The sequence below is a fragment of the Leptonychotes weddellii genome, chromosome 6 (genome assembly GCF_054177405.1).
Source record: "Leptonychotes weddellii isolate Sample4059 chromosome 6, ASM5417740v2, whole genome shotgun sequence".
NCBI lineage: Eukaryota > Metazoa > Chordata > Mammalia > Carnivora > Phocidae > Leptonychotes > Leptonychotes weddellii.
Window position 1 is genome coordinate 10,601,965 of NC_138374.1, and position 20,793 is coordinate 10,622,757.

The 20,793-nt window shown below is 56.3% G+C and overlaps 1 protein-coding gene across 2 annotated transcripts in view; it reads right to left on the reverse strand.

Annotated features, from left to right (window-relative positions):
* Positions 1-3,923: 3,923 nt before the first annotated feature.
* Positions 3,924-20,793, reverse strand: part of GRK5 (G protein-coupled receptor kinase 5) — a 211,852-nt gene continuing 194,982 nt past the window's right edge. For both annotated transcript variants that reach the window (XM_081823412.1, XM_081823411.1), the window contains 7 exons: positions 19,927-19,964; positions 17,859-17,948; positions 16,370-16,578; positions 12,141-12,278; positions 11,236-11,373; positions 10,572-10,703; positions 3,924-8,425 (listed from right to left, as the gene is read on the reverse strand). In XM_081823412.1, the coding sequence (XP_081679538.1) occupies positions 8,327-8,425; positions 10,572-10,703; positions 11,236-11,373; positions 12,141-12,278; positions 16,370-16,578; positions 17,859-17,948; positions 19,927-19,964 (844 nt within the window). In that variant the 3' untranslated portion in view covers positions 3,924-8,326. The remainder of the gene's footprint in view (positions 8,426-10,571; positions 10,704-11,235; positions 11,374-12,140; positions 12,279-16,369; positions 16,579-17,858; positions 17,949-19,926; positions 19,965-20,793) is intronic.

Genomic DNA, 20,793 nt, shown 5'->3' on the forward strand with positions numbered 1-20,793 from the left:
CCTAGCAGTGCAATTGCTGTATAATTATTTTAAATGTGATGAGTCCAAACATACCAGTTAAAAGAGAGAGAGAGTGCCTGATTGAATAAAAAAGCAAGACCCAACTCTAGGTGGCCCACAAGAAACCCTCTTTAAATATAAAAGTTTCCCCACGCTTGCTGAGTGTATTTTCTCCCAGTAGCTGAAAAATCTATTTGCTTTGAAGATGTCTACTTCCAAGTTTGGGCAAAAGTCAAGTTCAGCTTTTTTCCAGGCTTGGATAAGCTCCATAATATTGGGGGTCTGAGGTTTGGCTTCCCCCCGACCCCAGTGTTATCTTGGGTGTAGTTTACTTTGAAATACGGTATGGTATAAACAGTGGACTAATACATGTGTGGAAATTAACTTCAGCCCACACCTGTGCGTACTTGGCTTACTCAGACCCTCATCAGGAATCCACGCTCCCGGCGTGGACGTGAGTGCTCCAAATCCTGCTGCGCATTCTGCACAAGGGGTCTGACTTAGCAAAAGGAGGTTAGAGATCATTCTCTATGAGGAAATGAGTGACGCTCAGATATGTGGTTGGCTAGAAAGAATAGCAACCCTAATCCTGCTGGGGTTTTGATTAGAACTGCCTGGCATCTATAGTTAAAATGGGGAAATGGAGATCCTTACAGTATGGAGCATCCCAATTCATGAGCATGGCATATTTGTATCTTTCATTTCTTTCAGCAATAATTTTTTAGTTTTAGCATAGAAGTACTTTACATTTTTTGTTAAGTTTATCCCTAGGTATTTTATGGTTTTTGATGCTGTTTTTAAATTTCTTTTTCTGTTTGTTACTAATATAGAGGTGTATAATTGATTTCTATACATTGACTTTGTGTCCTGAGACCTTGCCGAATTTTTCAGATTTCCTGGGTGCATGTGTTGGTTTTTGTTTTTGTCTTGGTTTTCGCTAGAGCCCTCTGGATTTCTTTTGTATCCAATTATGTTATTTCTAAATAGACTGTTTATTTTCTCCCAATCTTTGTCTTTCAAACTCTTTTCCCCTTAATACATTGGTAAGAACCTCTAATATGATGTTAATTAGAAGTCCTTTTTTCCCTGCTTTTAGGGAGAATGTGTTCAGAATTTCACTCCCAAATATGATGTTAGCTGTAGAGTTTTTGTAGATGCTTTACCAGGTTAAGGAAATTCCCCTCTATCTTAAATTTTCTGAGGGTTTTTTTCATGAATGAGCGCTCAGGTTTTTTTTTTTTCCTCAAGTGCTTTTTCTGCATGTTTTGAGATGATCATATGATTGTTCTTTTCTGTTAATGTGTCGAATTACATGGATAGGTTTTTGAATGTTAAACTAAACTTGTATTCCTGACATCAACCCCATCAATTCTTCGACAAATGGGACTTGATGCTTTCACATTATTTATTAGTTTTCAAAATAATCTGTTAGTTCTTTAGACCTTTCTAAATGTGACAATGTTGAATTTTACTTGAGCCCTGTGGTCCTGGAGAACAGAGATGGTTAAAGGAGTCCCATCCCACTCACCATTTTGTGTTCTGGGAAAACAGCAAAAAACCACCCTTCCCCTTGCGGACTTAGAGAAACCCCAGGGATGCCCCTCCCCCTACTTGTTTATCTATGACCAGGCCCGACACAGGCCCTCCAAATTCCCATCCTTTGCCTCATAAATGATTAGCTGAACCACCAGTTCCCACTGATACATCCGAACAAAGTGCTTGCTAACCAAACTTTGGTTCAGTTTCTCTCCTTGCTCCAGGACCCTGAACTCTGGCCCATCTTCAGCCTGAGCCGGCACACAGCCCCTTCTGAGAATAGGTTGGCCTCAGGGTAAGGCATTCTCTTCTAGAAAAATCTGGGTGTGGGTAAGTGGGATGTGAGGAGCCTTGTTTACTCCTCTCCATAAAGCAGACCCCTTTGGGCCTGACCCTTGAGACCTTGCAGATCTGAGGGTCAGAGCGTCCTCTCTCCTGCAGTATCTCTACCCACTGCTGCAATAGCTCCTTTCGAATAAAAGCCTCTCCTCGCTAAAGCCAGATTTGTTTTCCATTTGATACTTGTGTGCAAAGTCAAGTGTATAAGACAAGGCACATTCAGCAAAGTCTGGTTTTTATATCCGTCCCCTCACCCTGTCCCCTGTTGGCCATCTCTCCCTATAGGTAACTATTTTTTTTTCAGTTTTGGCTTATCTTCTCATTTTTTTAAAAGATTTTTTTCATTTGAGAGAGAGAGAGAGAGACAGGGAGAGGGAGAAGCAGGCTTCCCGCTGAGCAGGACCCCGGGATCATGACCTGAACTGAAGGCAGATGCTTCACCGACCGAGCCACCCAGGAGCCCCTCCTCTCATTTTTAAAAGCAGGCGGCCATGCGATTATATACCGTTGTGTCCTTGCTCCCATTTTTAAAGAACAAAGGCAGCCAATGATACACACCATTTCCCTTTTATAGGTAAGAGCCTCAACCACCTGCACCTCTGCGGTCTCCACCTACAAAGCGGTCCATAGGGAGTTTAATGAGCTTGCCAGGAGGGGAAAGCACTTTGTCAATCAGCCATCCTCCAACTTGAGTGCGCATCAGAATCACCCGCAAGCCTGTTACCGGCTCCCACCCCAGAGCTCCTGATTAGATCTGGGGTGGGGGTTGAGAATGCCTATCTCACCAGTCCCTGGGGTGGTGGCCGCTGCTGGTCCAGGGGCTAGACTTTGAGGACCGGTGGTAGGAACGCCCCTCAAGGGCAGCGCAAATGGGAATGTGAATAGGACACATCGACTTTTGAGTACAGCACCTGAAGGGGACAACCATGGGAATGTAGGTCCTGCTTTGACTGCAGACCTTGACCTGACGTTAGGGTGTAGGCTTCTCTTCTCAAAGGGTAGTCCTTGGACAAGCAGCTTCTCCTGGGAGCTTGTTAGAAATGCAGGCCCAGACTCAGACCTACTGAGTCAGGATCTGCATCTTATCACACCGCCCAGGTGAGTCTGTGCTCCTCAAAGTGTGAGAGGCCCTGCGCTGTGCCCTGTGGTTTTCTGGCCAATGGTGGCCCATGTCCCTGGGATACAAGGTCCAGGAGGGCAGGGGCTTTTTCTGATTTGGTTCTGAGTGCTGTGGATAAAGTAGGAGTTCAACAAACTCCTGGTGACTGAGTAGGGAGGAGAACTCAGCCTCCAGGCACCTGAACGGGCTCTTTCCCCCTAGGCTGTGCCAGGCCCCTGACCGCTGAGCGAGGCTGGCGTCCGGGTGGTGCCAGGAGTCCTGGCCTGCCGCCCACTGAGTGCCTGTTCCCGAGGCCCCGACTTTCTCTCCTCTTCACGGTCTCGCTCTGTGGAGGGCAGTTAGATCCTGATACCCGATGGAAGCCCCTCCTGGAGGGACAGCAGCTTGAAGCCCCTTGGATGCCCTGGGGATGCCCGCTTTGAACCTTTCCTGGAAATGAATTAGTTGGAGACCATTTTGGTGCCCTCACTTACTAAATCCACAGCTGTCCGGAGTGAGAGGAGGGAAGGGGCCTGAGTGGTTGGAGGAGGTGAGGGAAGGGCGCCGCCTGCGTCCGTCTGCCCTGGAAGAGGTCAAAGTTGCCGGGCAGAGGGGTGTAGCGGGTGGGGCGGCAGGTGCTATGGGGCTGGAATTTCTCAGACCGTATGTCGCAGGAGGATGGTGGCTTCTGTCTGCCGGGGAGGCTGGCTCAGGCAGTGGAGGTTTCTGGAAGGGTGGGAGAAGGTCCCCGAGAGAGCCCCCTGTGATGGGACCCCCCGGGTCAGAGGCTCGGAGCACACCTTTTCCCCCAGTGAACACTCTCTCGTGGTCAGGGGGAAGTCTGGGTGGGCTTGGGGTGGGGCCGAGCCGTAAGGGGTTAAGCAAGACGCTGGGTCGGCAGGTGCTTGCATCTTGGGGGTGACAGCCATGTGCAGACAGAAAGAAATGCTATTTTCATTAAGGAATTTATTTCTCTTAAAAAACAACACCAGTGGTTCCATCTAGATACAGCAGCACAGTGACCTATTAGACGGAACGTACACAGATTCAGAGCAGCAGAACAAAAGCCGTTATCTTCAGGAAGGACCTCCAAAATGGAACTATTTTCTTTCATCATCAATGTGAAAATTTCCCTGAAAAAAAAAAAAAAACAGAAACCTTTGGATACTAGAAGGATTATTATTTTAACACTACCAATAGCCACTAAGCTCTTCGACTTGAGAACATTTGCTTTTGATCTATTACAAAAATGATTTATTGACGGACTGGAGAAAGACATCTAGATTCTTCTTTTAGGAAGCGTCTTTCCGTCCCCGGGGAGAGCTAGCTTTTCAAATGTTTTAACCACTGTCCCCAGCATGAGACCAGTGGAGAACCCCGGCCCGCAGGGAGCAGGCTCTGACCCGCACACTCTGGCCTTCCAAAGGCGACGGGGGAGGGGTCACAGGGGACGAGGCCGCCCTGTCCTGGTCCCTTGTGACAGAAAGAAGTGAGCTCTCTGCTGGTCGTGACTCAGCTCTGTTGCTTCAACATGCACAGCGAGGTCACACTCGTTCTCTTTCCAAACAGAGGCTGTAAAGTTAGGAGGTCCTGTCTCCAAGGGTGGGGCTAGGAGGACAGGACACCACGCAAGAGCTTGTCCTCGGAAGGTGCAGGTGCTCACGCGGACATGGGAGCATGCAGCAGCCCAAGAGGAGGGCTGATGTCTCCCAAGTGGGGCACTTCCTCTTCATCTGGGGCGGGTGATCCTGGCTGTCCGCGAGGCTGCCGGTCCCTTTGGCCAGGCCTGGGATGCCAGGTGCAAGGAGGTTGCGGTGCTCCTTCCGAAGTGAGGTCTGGGTCAGGGGCTCACTTGGGAGAGTCGGTGGGAAGCCGATGCCCCAAGCCTTTCAGGGAAGGACGGGGTGTGGAAGAGCGACGAGGAGCTTCGACAGTGGGCAGGGCTCCTTGGGAGGTGTGGAGACCCCGGCTGCTCCGGGGCATGCCCTCCGCGTCGTCGGGGCTCGCTGGACTCCCGGGCAGGTGGCCGCATCCTGTGGTGCCTTCGATGCCAAGGCGGCGTCCACACGTGTCCCCAGAACTCACCACCATGTGTCGTGGCGGGCTGCCTGTCGAGCGTGCGTAAAACCCAGGTACCCTGCTCTCCACACGGCTTGCCCCTCCAAGACTGAGGTTTGCTAAGAGCAGTGCATTTCAGGGAACGAGCCCTTCTGGGGCCACTGGAAACACAGCCACGCTTAGCAACTGTGCAAGTGAGCAGCCTCAGAAGCACGCGGTTTAAAAAGTGATGTTCCCAGCCTAGAAAGAGTCGGGAATGAATGATACGGGATGGGGTAGCATTCCCCTGAAGGCAGGGCTCAGGCCTTGGTGATATTGTGGGTGATCTTATGGGAGCTCCCCCACCCCCGAGGGGGCTCGATAAACCTTTGTCAGTCGTGGTGCTCGTGGCAGGGATCACCCCTGTCCCACTGGGGTGACAGCAGCTTGTCTCCTGGGAAGTGGAAGCAGAGAAGTTTCTGCAGGGCCCTGCGTCTCATCTCAAAGGCACAAGGTCAGAGAACGTCCGGCGAGGAAAATGTCATGCTTGGAGAAAGAGAGGCCCTTCCGTGAAGAGCTCAAATGCTGGGAAAAAAAAAAAAACATCCATTCACTGACCAAACACACCTCATCCCAGGCAAGGGGATGGGGAGGAAGGTGGGGTTTGTTTTTTTTTCCCCCCTAATTTAAAAATACCTTTAAAAAATGTAGCTATAGAAAACAAGTTGGAGGAGAAGCTGGGGGTGGGGGAGGGGACCTTCAGTGACTCGGGGACTGGGGGCCTTGGTGGACAGGAGGGCTGATTTTCAGGCATTGTTTTAAATAATGACTTCCCTTCTCTTGCAGGAAACGGAGGGTCAAAAGGAACGGGAGGGAACAGAGAGGCTGTGGCTCTGCACCCCATCCTGGGGGCACTCGGTGGGGAGAGGCTGCAAACACAAAGGAAGACTCCAGTCATCTTAAGAGGCCCACAGAGGCCTGTGTGTCAGCCTCGTTGGAGCTGCCGGGATGCAGAAACACCTGGGGCAGGTGCATGTTGTCCTCCTTGCTCCGTGAGGATTCTGTGCTGCGGTCGGCCAGTGTGGGGCTCAGAGGCTTCTCAACACCAGTCATTCGGTAAGCAGGGGGTTGCTGTGAATTGGGCAAAAGGAAGGAGGGAGGGTGGGAGCTTGGGCTGGTGACTGTCCCAGGAAAATGACTGTCCTTTCCATTGAGAAAGGAGGGTCAGCAAGAGCTTGAGGATCTTAAAATACTGGTCAAGGAGCTTTCCACTTCGTTGGCAAAAACGGAGTATGGCTGTTTGCATTTATCTGGTACGCAGCCCCGGGAAGGTGCCAGAAGCAGCCTCGTGAGGCCAGGGCTGGTCTTGAAGAAAATAATACTGCACGTTGGAGGGATCCCAGGGCGGCCCAACTGCTCTGCCATTTGTTTGTCAAGTGACCTAAAACGATCAGTCCCAAAGGCCGCCCCCTCTCCAGCAGTGCGCTCCAGGACCCACTGGCCCAGTCTGACAGAGGAGCACGGACACTGGACGGAGGCGGCCATGCCCACTACCGCTCTTCCGTCCAAGCTCGCGCTCCAAGCGGCCCGGCTCACAGTAATCGTTTTGGGAGAGTCGCGTCCGAAGCCCCGCTGAAGCTAAGGCAGCAGTGCCCTTTCTTGAGGGCGTGTTAGAATGTTCTGGAGAGCTTCTTAAAGATGCAGATTCCTGGGCCCTACTCCCAGAGAATCCATTCCATAGGTTTGGGGTGGGGCCCAGGAATCCGCATTTTGACCGGAGCCGCCTGTAGGTAGCGCTGGACCCACACTGGGAGGAACCCTGGCAACTGCTGGGTGGCTGACACCATGTCTGAGTGAGGCTGACTCGGTCGCCAGGGACTCAGCCAGGCAGGGGAGCAGGGGTGTCAACCACTCCCCCTGTTCTGGGGCAGGGGGGAGGCGAGGGTGGATTTGCTCTTTGTCACTTTTCAGAGGCAACAGGAGGCGGCCAGGGGCTCAAAGGGCCTGGGGACTGCCCTTGGAAGACCCTGGCCTGGCAAAGCCACCGGGTTCTCCTGGGGGCAACCTGAGCCTGAAGTTTTGAGATGCCCCGTTAGAGCATCTTGGTCCCACCTCTCCCAAGAAGTGACAGTGAGTTTGTCTTGAGCTTCCGTGGTATCCCAGCCCTCTCCTTAGCCATGCCATTGTGTGGAGAGCCAACCCCACCCATGCCACCTGGGCCGGGGTATCTGCGGGGCCTTGTGAAGCTCTCTCCAGACCCTGTGACCCCGTAAACACTTGAGGAACATGCCTGGAGCCCCTGGGCAAGCCTCCCTCCCCCTCTACGGACTCATTCGGTAGGACTCCACTGACCCCCACTCCCTGAGGCTTCCTCAGGCCACAGGATTTGGGATAGCTGGGGTTCCATGACTACTCCTTATCATCGCGACACATCCCTTACAAAATAGAGTAAAACAAAAATCCCCAAATGCAAGCCTCTTGAAAACATACAGGCTTTAGCAGTTAGAACCTGCTTAGAAAGAAAGAGGCCCAGCTCTGCGTACCGGCCGCCTTCCAGAAGGAAGAGGAGGCCAAGGCCAAAGCAACGCGGACACCGTGTGCCTCTAAAGGAAACGATGGCATTGGCCCTAGGAGGCTCCAGAGACCCCACGGAGGATGTTCTGACCGGGGCTGAGGTCCCAAGTGTGTCTGGAGCACTTAATTCAGGTTGTTACAAGCCAACAGCATGGTGACATCAGTGTGAGGGAAAGGTTACAGAGATGGATACAACCAATCCTTTAAAGGTGAAATGTGAATCATTTTCTACATTTAATAAAAACATTTTCTCATTTGAGGCTCTGGAAGTCTTGAGTCACTTTTTTTTTTTTTTTTTGTAAATCCCCTCCCCCCCCGCCCACTCTAAAATGCCTTAAAACACATGGCTTAACAGCGGCTGCACAGAAAATATACACCCTCAAAGTCTGACTTTCATTTAAATACAAATATACAAAATGTAAACTGAGACAATAGAGAAATTTACAAAACTTTTCTTTAAAAATAATAAAGACAAAATTCAGTTCTAGGTATGACGCTATTAAAATACGTGCAAGTTGTCGTATCCAATTGGATTTCTATTGCAATGTTCCACGTCGGCTTGAGGGCCACCTCTGGAGACAGACCTGAGTGGAAATCTCTTTGAGAAACCTGGAGGCTCTGCGTCGAGGAGGCGGCCAGCCTCCTTCCTGGCTCCTGGAGGGCTCCCCCGTCCACAAGTTCTGCTGCGAAGGACAAGGGTCTGGGCTGGTCCCACCGCGGACGTCAAGGCCAGAGCTCCAACTAGCTGCTGCCGGTGGAGTTTGAACTGACATGGTTTGAATTTATGTGGTGGTTAAAACTGGTCTTGGGATTGGGTGAACTCTTGGAATTGTTTTGATGCTGGAGGAGAGAGAGGAGAGAGAGAGACAGGGGGAGACAGAGTTAGTCCTGGCGGACGTGTAGGGGCCTCTGAATCTGAAAACAGCGCCATGGTCAGGGGCTGCCCATCAGCTCCTCTTGCTTTCTGCTGCCTGGTGCCCTTCTTCCGCTGCAGACCCAGGGCCAGAGGCCACCCCTTGGGGCAGGGGGAGAGCTATGGGATTAAGAGGACCCCAAGGCAGGGAGGGGGCAGCCCCTCCTAGAATATCTATAGGGTTCATTACTGTAGGCCCAGGGTCTGAAACCTGTCGCTTAGCTGAGGGACCTTGAGCGAGTCATTAAATCTCTTGGTTGCCCTGCGTGCCCTGCGGGCCAAGAGCAGCTTCCGTGCTGGGCCGGTGGAGTGTGAAGCGAGGCTGTGTGTAGAGGGCCTGAGCGGGTGCCCAGCCCCAGAACCAGGAGCTGCTTGCTCTTACCGACCTCTCTGTCCCTCAGTCCTCTTGCCGGCCCTGGGCACTGACCTTGCAGGAGGGCCCACAGAGGCTGGGATGGGTCAGTGCGGTGCCACCCAAGCAGCAGAAAGTGTCGGGGCCAGATGGGAACCCCGGGTCTGTGAGCCTCCACAGCAAGCGCTTGTCCCAGGACCTAAGTACGTGCTAGGGACTCAGCCATGTGGAAGGGGACAGGTCCTTTCTTTGGAGAACTTCAATTTTACTTGGTGGAAGCATTTTAAAATTATATTTTTATAAGTGCATATACAAACAGGAGTCTATTTTGGAACAGGATGTGAAACTCACATGAAGCTTCCAGATCAAACCCCGAACTTGCCCTCAGTCTGCGTTTTCTCTTCATGTGCCTGATCCATGCTCCCTGCTGTTATCCCCAGATCCTTCGTATGGGTTTACCAGCCGTGTGACCTTTGTGACCTTGACCCTCCCTCAGCCTCAGTTTCCCTATCTGTGAAGTGGGGTAATGGGAGCACATCCTGGGCTCACACTGCACTAGGACCCCCAGAAAGGAGGGATCCTGGTTTGCCTTGCTGGTGCATCTCAAACCCTGAGGAAACAGCCTTGCACACAGTGGGCGCTCGCTACAAACTGGCCGAAGGACTGAACAGTTGAATTAAGGCCCAGGCTTTTGTGGAGATTAAGTAAGAGAAGCCCTCAGAAAGCGCTCAGTGCAGAGCTAGGTCCACAGCAGGGCACCATCGACAGCCACCCCATCCTGTTATCAGGGTGGGGATGGGGGAGCTGGGAAGCCCGGGGACCAGGGTTGCTCCCCTCTCCCTCTTCATCCCCCTGGGGAGAGGGGCAGCTCCTTGGGGGTGGGGTGGGGTGGGGTGGGGGGAATGTAAATAATGGAGCCTCCCAGGCTGTGGGACGGACACACTGGCGCCAAGCCTTCTTCAAGGGAGGCCAGGAGGGGGCGCTATTCTGGCCGCCTTGGGCAAGGGGGATGAGGTGAGGGCGTCCCCGCAGGGCGTCCCCCGCGGGGACATTTCTTCCGTTTGGCCCACGCCGAACCCCAATCCAGGGACAGGCTCTGAGGAAGAATGCCTTTTCCCAAGGGGCGAAGTCTCCTGAGGCTGCCAGCTGGAGGCCGCAGCATCCACCTTGGGGGGCCCCACCCCAGGAGCCATGGGGTTCTGCAGGGCTCACCTCTCCCACACCTGTTCTGCCTGCTCTTTGTTACGTGCGATCGCTACCTACAGAACTTGAGTCTTTACAAGGGCCATAGGGGGCAGTTAGTTCTCTGTCGGGGAGACTTCGCCTCCAGAGGACACGGGGCCAGGTCTGGAGACATTTTCGATTGGTACAGTGGGAGGGGGCGCTACTGGCGCCTGCTGGGTAGAGGCCACGGAGGCTGCTAAATATCCTCCAGTGCACGAGAGCCCCCACGACAGAGAACTCACCGCGAAGGTCCACAGGGGCGAGGCCGAGAACCCTTGATGAAGGGCGAGCTTTGGGCCGGCCCTGCCCGATTCCACCCTGCGGATCCCTCAGCTGGCGGGCACAGGGGCTCGGGCAGGCTGCTGCGGCCCCTGGTCTCCCACGCCCCCCTCGCACGCAGGGAGAAGGCCGCAGGTCCAGTCTCGGGGAAGTAGCTGGGCCCAGGGCGTCCCGGGGCCAACGCCAGGACAGCCGGGCACAGAGGGGGCGTCCCTCACCTGACGCTTGAAGATTCTCTGAAGCAGCCCTTTCTTCGGCGGTTCCGGAGGGTGACTTCTGTTCAGGTCCGGTGAGAGGGTACCGTTAGGTCCAAACACGTTCAGCTCCTTAAAGCACTCGGTTTCTATCATCTGGAGAAGCCGGACGAAGGTGGCATGAGGGGCTGTGTGAGTCATCTTGGCTGGACAGGAGTCCCAGCAGCCCCCACTCTGCCCTGAGCCTGCTCCCAACAGATCCTGCACCCACCCCGCATCCTTTAGGGGCCCAGGCCCAGACTGCTCCCCGCCTGCCACGGCCTCTCCCCTGCCGGCCTCCCCCAGCTGCCTCCACTGAGGAAGGAGGCAGGGGGTATGCTCATCGTCCAGCTGCCAAACCCACACCCCCTCTCCCTCCTCACCCCACCCAAGCCCAGGTCGCCCCACATGCCCTGCGCCCCTCCCCTTGTCAGGGCCCCCTCCCCTGCCCCATCCTGCGGAAGCAGCGCGGGCTTCCCCCAGCTCGGGCCCGTGTTCCTCCTCTCTCCCAGCCAGTCCGCTAGACGACTGTGTCCATCCCGCCTCCTATCTCTCTTCTGACCCCCACGCCAACGGCTGACGGAGTCCGGGCCTGTCCCCCCGGCCCAGTGGCCCCCTTCAGGGTGCAGACGGCCACCGCCCTGCTCACCTCGCTCTGCCATGGGATGGGCACGGAGCCCGTGGAGAACTTGGAGTAGAAGTCATCGTCCGTGTGGTCCAGGTTGACGCCTTTCACGGTGGAGAACTGCTCGATGTCCAGCACGTCCTTGCAGTACACGGCGCGGGGCTGTGGGCAGAGCGCTCGGTCACACGGGGCCTGTCCCAGGCCCGGCACCCCCAGCCACAGGTTCTGATGGGGGCGGGGGGGGCGCCTTTCTGGGGACCAGTGCTGCTCTCTCTCACAGATCTGCCCAGGGGCTCCTTCCTGCCATCACGCTTATGCCAGCTGCTGGTCACCCCACTCTCCAGGCTGGGGCCGCGGTGGGGTGACGGAACACGCCCTCTCTGACCTCACATTCCTCGGCACCTCAGGGGATCCCCGCTCCCACAGAGCCCACAGGATCAGGATGGTGGAAGCGTTTCTAGACATCTCTGTGGGAATGAGGGCGGCCACAGCTGGGGCCTCCGGCCTCCGGCCCATTCCTTCTCCACAGAGAGAAGGAATGCTGGGGGCCCAGGGCCAGAGAGCCATGCGGCCCAGGGAGGCCCTCCGGGCCCTTCTCACACCACTGCACACCCAGGCTCTGCAGCCCGACAGGCCTGGGCTGGGCTCCCAGCCGTGGTGCTTAGGCACTCTGGGGACGTCACATACCCCTGTAGGCCTCAGTCTCCTCACCTGCCAAGTAGGGACAGTAGAAGCACCCATGCCTGAGGCTGATGTAAGTGCCTGCCACGGAGCCAGGCCCCAGAACCACGAGCTGCGGCTGTCACAGCGCTAAATACCCGCTACTCTCACTCGCCACTGGCCCCGTCCTCCCGGAGTTCAAGGACATTCGCTAAGTCAAGGTCGTGAGGGGGTGCACAGGCTCAGCCTGGGCTGGGGAGGCTACTCACGTCTGGAATGAAGGGAGGGTCCAACATCCCGGCTTCTAAGCGCTTGAAATTCATGTTCCTGAAGAAGGGGTGTCTCTTGACCTCCGCGGCCCCCTCCTCCCGGCAGCCCAGTCTCTGCTTTGCATCTTTGGTGAGCAGCTGTGACAAGAGAGCCCCGAGAGGTCATGCCTGGTGGGCCTTTCCTCCTGCTGAAGGCAGGAGGCTTGGGGCTTCGGGCACTGTGGCCATGTCCTTTCACAAGTATGCCCGAGTGCGTGTTCCTCCTCCAGCCTCTGCAGGGCTCGTGCCACCCCCAGGCACCCAGCGGACATGGCCCCAGCCTGCTCGGGCCTGCTTCAGGGCGGCCTCGCGCTCACGCCGGGCTCAGATGCCTGGAGCCTGCAGGAGAGCAGGAGTCCCGTCTGCCCTCCCCAAGGCGGCAGGCCCGGCGCGGGCAGCACCGTGCCAGTCTCCTGCTACACGTAAGCCAGAGGGCCGGCACCGTCTCTGCGAGCCTCGCTCATTCGCTTACTCAGCTCCTACGTACTCTGTAGACGTGTACCTGGTTGGCACAAACCACTGTGCCGAGAGGGAGGAGGGGCACCGAGTGGCCTCAGCAAGATCACATTCGGAGGACCCATCCAGGCAATACACAGGTACGACACCACGGTGACAGAGGCACACAACCTGGCCGCCACCTGGGGGGGCTGCGGGCAGGTGGGGAAGGCATCGGGGGAGGGTCTGCGCTAGCAAGAGAGACCTGCGGGGCAGGCTTGGGGAACACCTGTCTTTGAGTCTGGGGGAGGGATGAGGATGTGGGGGAGGGGTCAGGGTGAAGGGGACGTGCTGGGGAGAGTGCTGGAGGGTCCTGAAGGCCAGGTCAGGAGGATTTTGATCTGGAGGTACTGGGGAGCCACGGATGGTCAGGGTAGAGGAATGTCCTCATCAGAACCAAGAGGTGGGAAGGTTCATAGGAGAGGAGGAGGCTGCAGAAGCAGACAGCCAGGCCAGAGGCCTAGAGGTGTGAATGAGGCCGGGAGGCTGGCGGTGCGGGGGGGGGGGGGGGTGGTCGAGGGGGGTGCTGGGAGGGGGCATGGAGGGGGCTGAGAGAGGGGCAGGGAGGGGCAGGCTGTGATGCTGGAGGACCGGCAGCTGACCACCAGGTGTCAGCCCCTCTCCTGCAGTCTCTCCTGCTTCTCTCTTCCCCTGCCCCACTGAGCACTGCACCTGGCATGCGGTTGGAATCTCCTGCTTGCTTTGAGACTAAAATCAAGGTGGATGGCCTGCAGCCCAGAGGGAGTCCAGCCCTTTCCCCCTCCGATACCCTGGCACCCTCTGTGTGCTTTCCTTCCACACGTAGTTGCCGCCAGCTGTGTGGGCTGGAGTTGCGGTGGACAGCCAGTGGGCAAGCGGGCCTCCTGGGGCTCATGGTCTGTAGGGGGAGGCTTGCAGGCACCACTCCCCTGCCCCCCATTTCCCTTCAAACAAAGGAATCAAAGGTGGCACCAGGGCAAGCACTAGGTCACAGCCTAGAAAGGACTGAGCCCTGAGAATCGCTGTCAACTGTGGTCCCGTGACCACCCAGGCCGGTTCTGCCCAGCGAGCTGGTGGCTCGGGGCCTCAGCTTCTCCTCGCCAGTGCTTCTGCCTTTCCACAAAGGCTCCAGGAGTCGGCTCTGCTGGGCCAGGCTCCTCCCTGCTCTGAGAAATCCCAAAGAGGCAAGGCTCCTTGGGTAGAAGCTGGACCTCCCAGCTGTAGACCCCAGAGCCTGCGGGGGCCGGCCAGACAGAAGACACAAGCAAGGACAATAAAGGCCAAGTGGGCTGGGTGGGCTGTGCCAGGCTACCCATCAGTTCCTACCAGGGCCCAGGGCTGAAAATCCAGGTTTTTATGTGAAATCTCTCCAACTTTAAATCTTGGCAACGAACCCACCATTCACCTCTTTCTAAAACACCACGCAGGCTGCACATCCACCAACACGCTGCCTGTTTGCAACTTGGACATCAAGTGTACACCGGGAGAAGCAAGAGAAGTGGTGTGAGCTGGGCAAGTGGCGCAGGCAGGGTGGGCGTCCTGGAAGAGAAGGGATGGGCTGGAAGGCCAGTGAGGCTGAGGTGGCTGAAGGGCCAGTGCTGGGACTCAGCAGGGCCCTACAGGAGGTGGGGCTGAGGTCTGGGCCTAGGGACTGGACCAGAGGCCAGGGCAGTGACATGCATGAATTTCTGGACATCAGGGGCAGTGGAGAGGGTCTTGTGGCTGCCAAGATGGAATGGGGGAAGGAACTGGCAGCAGGGAGTGGTCTTCTTGGACAGGCAGGGCTCGAGTTTCCGGAGTCTAGAAACAGCCCAATGTGCCCCGAGCCTTCATGTTTTCCTCAGAGTCAGGCCCTGCTGTGTCCTGAGCTGGTGCCTCTTGGAGGGGACAGGGCCTGGCTGCCAGACAGGCTGGGGTGAGGGGTGCCAGGAAGCCCCAAGGCTAGAATCCTAAGACCCCATGGTCATTTGTAAGAAGATGAAGCAAGGCCAGAAGGCTTTGTCAGTTCTTCCAGTGGAGAAAGATGAGGGGACACTGGTTTGACACTTGACACCCAATGGGCCAATGTGGGTCCAGCGCCCCAGGCTCAGCTCACCGCCTTTCCCTTGGTGGCCACCAGGGGGCAGCAGAGGGCCAGTAGGGCCCCTGGTCCTAGAGCCCCAAAGCCGGGCACCAAGGAGGACGACAGCAACAGCGGGCAGAGAGGGGGCCCTCTCCGCCTCTCTGTTCCCTCTGCATGTCCCATGTCCTGCCGGGGCTGCTCTGCTTCTCTGAGTCCCCGACCCTGACCTGGGACATTTGGAGATGCTCTGACCATGGCTGATGACCTCCCTCTTCTATCCTTCGCCCAGCTTGGTCCCACGGGATAGACTCCGGGTCCACGGCAGTGTGGTTTGGGTGGGTGTTTGCATGTGTACACGCCATCCCTCCTTCAGGGTCCCCCACACACGTAATGGCAGATATATGGTTCCTCTTTTTTGGAAGTGGTCAAATGGTAGCTCTTGCCCCAAATCCTTGTTCCCATGGCTCTGTGACACCAGACCGAAGCGGGTGGGAGGAAGTGGTCAGACAGCAGGTGGACGGCTCCAGGAGAGGGGACTCCTCAGGGCGGGGAGCTACACCACATGGTTCCCAGGCCACTAACAGGGCAGCCTCAGCTTTTCTGGAAGCAGAAGCTTTGCTACCTTAATCAGCTCCTCGGGCCTGTGCTTCTCACACTCCAGCCTCGTGGTTTATGCACACGCACAGGGGGCAGGGAGGGCAGCCTCCAGCCTCAGCCCTGCTCATCTGCTGTGCCCCAGTGATAGGAAGTCTGTGGGCTCCCGGGTCCCCGGTGCTCAGGCCCTCCTGTCCCCTCGTGGCCGGCACTGGAGGGCAGCGGCCAGCGGTGGGGGTACAGCACAGCTGGGCCTGGCACCAGAGGGAGGAGGGCCCCAAGCGGACGCAGGCAGAACTTGGCAGCCTGAGAGCCAGGTGAGAATGGGATCTGCCCGCCTCTGGCCAGGGGTGGGCCTACCCGGGCTGAGGGGAAGGGCAGCGGGCCGCGGCGGACTCATTCCCAGCTTCGCTTTTGATGGCTCCCATCACTGCTTCCTCCATCCAGCCTCCCGGCCCCGCAGTTTGGCCCTGCCCGCCCAGCCTGTCTAAACGTCACTCCCCACCTGTGCCCTCCCCCATGAACAATCAAATCCCAGTACTCATAGACTGCTGTCATGTGGGACCTAAGCCAGTGTGACCAGCATTCCATGTAGTGGAAGGAAAACTGTTGTGAGATGTTCAAAGACTGAAAATATCACCACCCCACCACCTGCGCTGCACCTGCTGACCTTAGCCAGGGCCCAGGGACCCAGAGATTGAGGCTGCAGGGGGCCAAGGTCAAGGGTAGGGGATACCCCAAGATCCCTTTGTCTTGGGGAACCAGTTGGGATCACCTCCTTTCTCTTCCACGCTGATTTTCCCCACCAAAGCTGGATGGAGGGTGTCTCATGCGGTTCCCCTCTAAGGGGGGACCTACCTCCTTTCCTTTGTCCTGGAGCCTCCCTGCCCCCACCTTGGGCTTTCTCCTGGAAGCCCTCGCCGACCACCCCAGTCCACAACAAGGAGTGCTCGCTCCTCTGGCTTGGGGGCTTCCCGACTCCTGCCCTACTGCACCCCGACCCTGCCCGCTTCAGCCCTTTTGCTGCTCTCGGCGCAGGGCAGGCTCACCAGGAGCTCACCATTTTGCAGATGGACTTGGCCTCCTCGGAGAACTTTTGGGAGTACACCTCCTCCGTCTCCAGGACCCGGCGGTCCACTTCTTCCCGCTTCACCTTCTCTTTGCGGCCCCGGAATGGTGACTGGCCCTCGATCATCTCATAGATGAGGCAGCCCAGACCCCAGTAGTCAGGGCTCAGGCCGTATCTCTGGTTGTTCAGGACCTCCGGAGCTGTGGGCAGAGGAGCAGAGCCAGGAGAGGTAAGAGACAGCTGGTGACCGGACAGAGCTGGGGCACGGGGGCCCAGGGCTGAGGCTCACAGCGACGGAGCGTCCTGCACCCAGCAGTGATGGTGTTGCTTACAGAAGGCCGGAAGCTTCACGGTAGGGACACGCTTTCCCCTGTTGACTCCTACTCACCAACTGCCATAAACACCACCTCCTCCAGGGCGCCTGCCCTGACTGCTCTCCTCTGTGCTCCTGAAGGGCTCGGACTGTGGCTTCAGAAGCCTGACCACAGTGGATGGAAATGTCTCTCCCACTAGAATCTGAGCTGCCTTATTCACTGCTGTGTCCCAGTAAGGAGTATGACACCTGACACAGAGTAGGTGCTACACACATATTTATTTCCAGGAATGAAGGTGTGTCCACCCAAAGGAAAGATGATTTTAAGTTTACCTGGAATTGAAACAGGCTCTCACTATGGCTTCCCTACTATTTTGATAAAATGAATTATAGATTAACCATACAAGTACAGAAAAGATAAGCTTCATGTCATCAGGCAGGTCACCAACATCCACACATGTGCCCGTGAGCATACAACAGAGGCCCTGCAGATGGATGCGTGCAACGCTCCGTGCAAGAGGAGACAGACACAGGTGTCCACGAAGACGCGCAGATCGATCGCTCTATCATCTGTCCGTCCATCCATCCATCCATCCATCCATCCATCCATCCATCCATCCATCAGCACTGGCAGGGGGATACACACAGCCACATATATGTAGGTACACACCCGACAGGCTCCCAAATGACATGCGATCTGAAAAGGATCTTCTAGCAGCAGAACAACACACAGAATCCTGGGCAAGTGTTGTTGGCAGAGGACAACATCCCCGGCTCCCAGAGCTTTCCGGAGCCCCCACCTCCTGGGGTGAGTGGGCATATGTGTGTGAGGCACCATGTGCAGGAGGAAGCCTGGGGATGTCCTTGACTGGAGGGGGGATTCCAGAGGACCAGACGGAGCTCCGAGTCTCTTCCCTGCAGCCCTCAGGACGATGGTCCCGGAGTAGGCGTGCGGGATGAGGGGCTGGGGGCAGGGCAGGGAGGCTGGACTCCACTTAGCATCTTGCTTGGTGACAGCAGGTGTTGCACTCCTTTCTGGGCCTTTCCGAGTGACCTCCTTCCTCTCAGAGGCCTCTCCCCAAGACCCCCCACTGCCCACTGCGGCTCTATTGCTGGTCAGAGCGGCACCAAGGGGTGCGCTTGGGGAGGGGCCGCACCCACACTCACCCATGTAGCCGACGGTGCCCACCCGGCCGCGGATCAGGTCTCCCTCGGGGATCTTCACGGCCAGACCCAGGTCCGAGATCCGAATGTGGCCTGAGTGGGAAGAGCAGAGTCAGCGGGTCCCCGGGACGGTCGTGTGGACGTGTGCCCCACCCTGGGCAGGGCCACAGACCTGTCATGTGCCCCCGGCAAGGCACATAGACTCTCACATTTTTATCTGTCCGCGAGGAGGGGCATCATCATCAGTCCCCTCGGGGTGACTGCAGACCCTTGGGAGGGTCCAGGTGTCAGAGGACGTGGGTCAATCATTACTTTTCAGGAAGAAAACATAAAGATAGGAAAGGATGCCTGGATTTGGCTGGACAATGGCCAACCTACCTTGTAAAATGCCCTCATGGGCTTTTTGGAAGGCTGAGATCACCAAGTTTAAAACGCCTTGGCCTCATTCTGGGATTGCTTCATGGGAAAAATGAGAGCTTCTCCTGAAATTTTACAATTTGCTTAAGGGGAAAAATTACAAAGCAACTTGGGAAGCAACTCCCTGTCCTGCCTTGTTGATCTTTGGAGGTTCTTTGTGTTCTCCCTTTGGAGAAACAGAGTGAAGTCATCCAGGCCTTGGGGAGACTGAGAGATGGAACGGAGTCTGGGACTGACCCCCAGAGGCCAAGAAAACACAGTGCTGAGGGGTCTGTCTCGCTGTTGTCCGGTTCGACGGCCCACCCGGGCTGGGTCACGGCCACATCTGCCCCCTCTTCCTTGTCAGTGCCTGCCACGGCCCCATAGCCTGGACCCTGGCGAGGCCCAAAGTCAGGAACTGCCCCCCAGGCCAGAGCTGTGTGGATTCCCTGCTTGGCAGCCCCTGATAAAAGTGGGGAGAAGAGAACACACAGGTTCCAGCCATCGGGCTGCAGACCAGTGATGGGCACGGTTCTGACACCAGCAGGGAACAAGAACCCCAATGGGCACTGGGCTCATCCAAGAGGGGAGGCAGGCCCGGGACCCTCTGCTCACTCCTCCACATGGTAGCACAACACTCAAACCTCCCTCCAGGTCACCAATGACCTGCCTCCCGTTCTCCCTCCCCTCTGCCTGGGGCATGCTGGGGGGACCCCTGGTTTCTGGTCTCAGCTCCCCACTGATATTGTTGGGTGATCTTGGCAGGTTGGCTCCTCTGAGCCTCCATCTTGTCATCTGTCAAATGGGATGCTGGCGGGCGCCTGGGTGGCTCAGTTGGTTAAGCGACTGCCTCCGGCTCAGGTCATGATCCTGGAGTCCCGGGATCGGGTCCCACATCGGGCTCCCTGCTCGGCAGGGAGTCTGCTTCTCCCTCTGACCCTCCCCCCTCTCATGTGCTCTCTCTCATTCTCTCTCTCTCAAATAAATAAATAAAATCTTAAAAAAAAAAAATGGGATGCTGGCCCTGCCCCCTCTGCAGACATGGGAAGATCTAGTCAGATAACGGGTGTGAACACCATTTCTGGGCTGTGCAAGGCTAAACAGTTGTGAGGCGTTACTGTAGCTGCTCGTTACGTGTGTGTGTGTGTGTGTGTGTACGTGCACACACACATGCACACACAAGAAAATAGCAGTGATAATGCACAAATAATGCTGAATATGTCTAGAGCTGGCCATAGCTGATCACGCTATCTTTTCGGAACCTTACCACCGCGCCCCCACCCTCTGATGTGGGCAGAGCAGGGCCCACTGCTTCCATTTCACAAGGAAGGAAGATGGGGTGCAGGGAAGTTGTGTCAGAGTTAAGTAGGTACTGCCCAGGATCTCTGAAATTCCAGACTCCTCCATCAGTGCTCTCTCTCTCTGTTTCTCTCTTTTGGCCAAGTCACCCTACTTTTGCACCACGTAGGAGCTTTATCCATGCCCACTGCCTTCCCCGTACCCAGGATTGGGGGGAGGGGGTGGGTGCTCCTCCTACTCGCCCGCTGCCCTCCCATGGTCCCAGGGCCATGCCTCCGAGAGGCTCTGCCAGACGGTCCACTGCTCCCTTTGGGTTGTGACGCTCATCTTGGCTACAGAGCAGGAAAGGGGTCTCCCAAGCTGCTCCCCAACTTACCATAATCATCGAGCAGGATATTTTCGGGTTTCAAATCTCTGAAAGGGAAAGATGGCAAGCATGTGAGTGTGGGCATTCTGAGCATCAGGGCATGGCATCTGGGTTGACCTCTCTTCATGTCTCCTTCCCACCTCTTGGCTCATGTTGCCTGGTCTCTCTCTGGATCCAGACAATCTTGGACTAATTTCCCTCCTCCTGGTATTTAGAACAAATGCCGCTGTTGCCAGGATCTTCCGGACCCTGGAGATGACAGGGAAGGGGTCAGGCAAAGGTCAGCCCTGGCTCCCATCCGCACACTGCTGGTACCAGGGCGGAGCATGCTTCTGGCTGGTGTGGTGAGAGACCCCTCCAGGGCTGGGAACAGCTGGAGGTCTCAGGATGCCCTGGGATGCCCTGAAGGCAGAACGGGGCCTGGAAATTAGCGAAAAGTTATTGAGGACGCCGCACCAGCTGCAGATCTGGGACAGAGAATGGTCGAGGAGGGAGGGACCCCCTTTGGGCAGGGGACCCCTGGAGCCTGGCACATCTCCCAGTCCAGGAGTGACAAGCAAGGGCACGCCCCTGTCCTTCTGTCCCTCCTGTCTCTTCTCTTTGATTACATCATCACTGTTCATAAGAACGTGCCCCCCTTCCCCGCTGCGGGAGGGAGGCGGCAGAAGTGTCTGGTTTTACAAGTAGCAGGTCCTCTCTGGGTAAAAGAACAGCCAATAGGATAGCGTGCGCAACTCAGTTAAGCCATCAGCATCTGGATTGAGGATGTGATTCTCAACCAACTGGCTTTGCTTATTTAACTGATGGCAGCTGACCAAGTAAGGGCAAGATCCATCACCTCAGCAAGCCAGCAGCCACAGGGTTGGAAAGATGGCT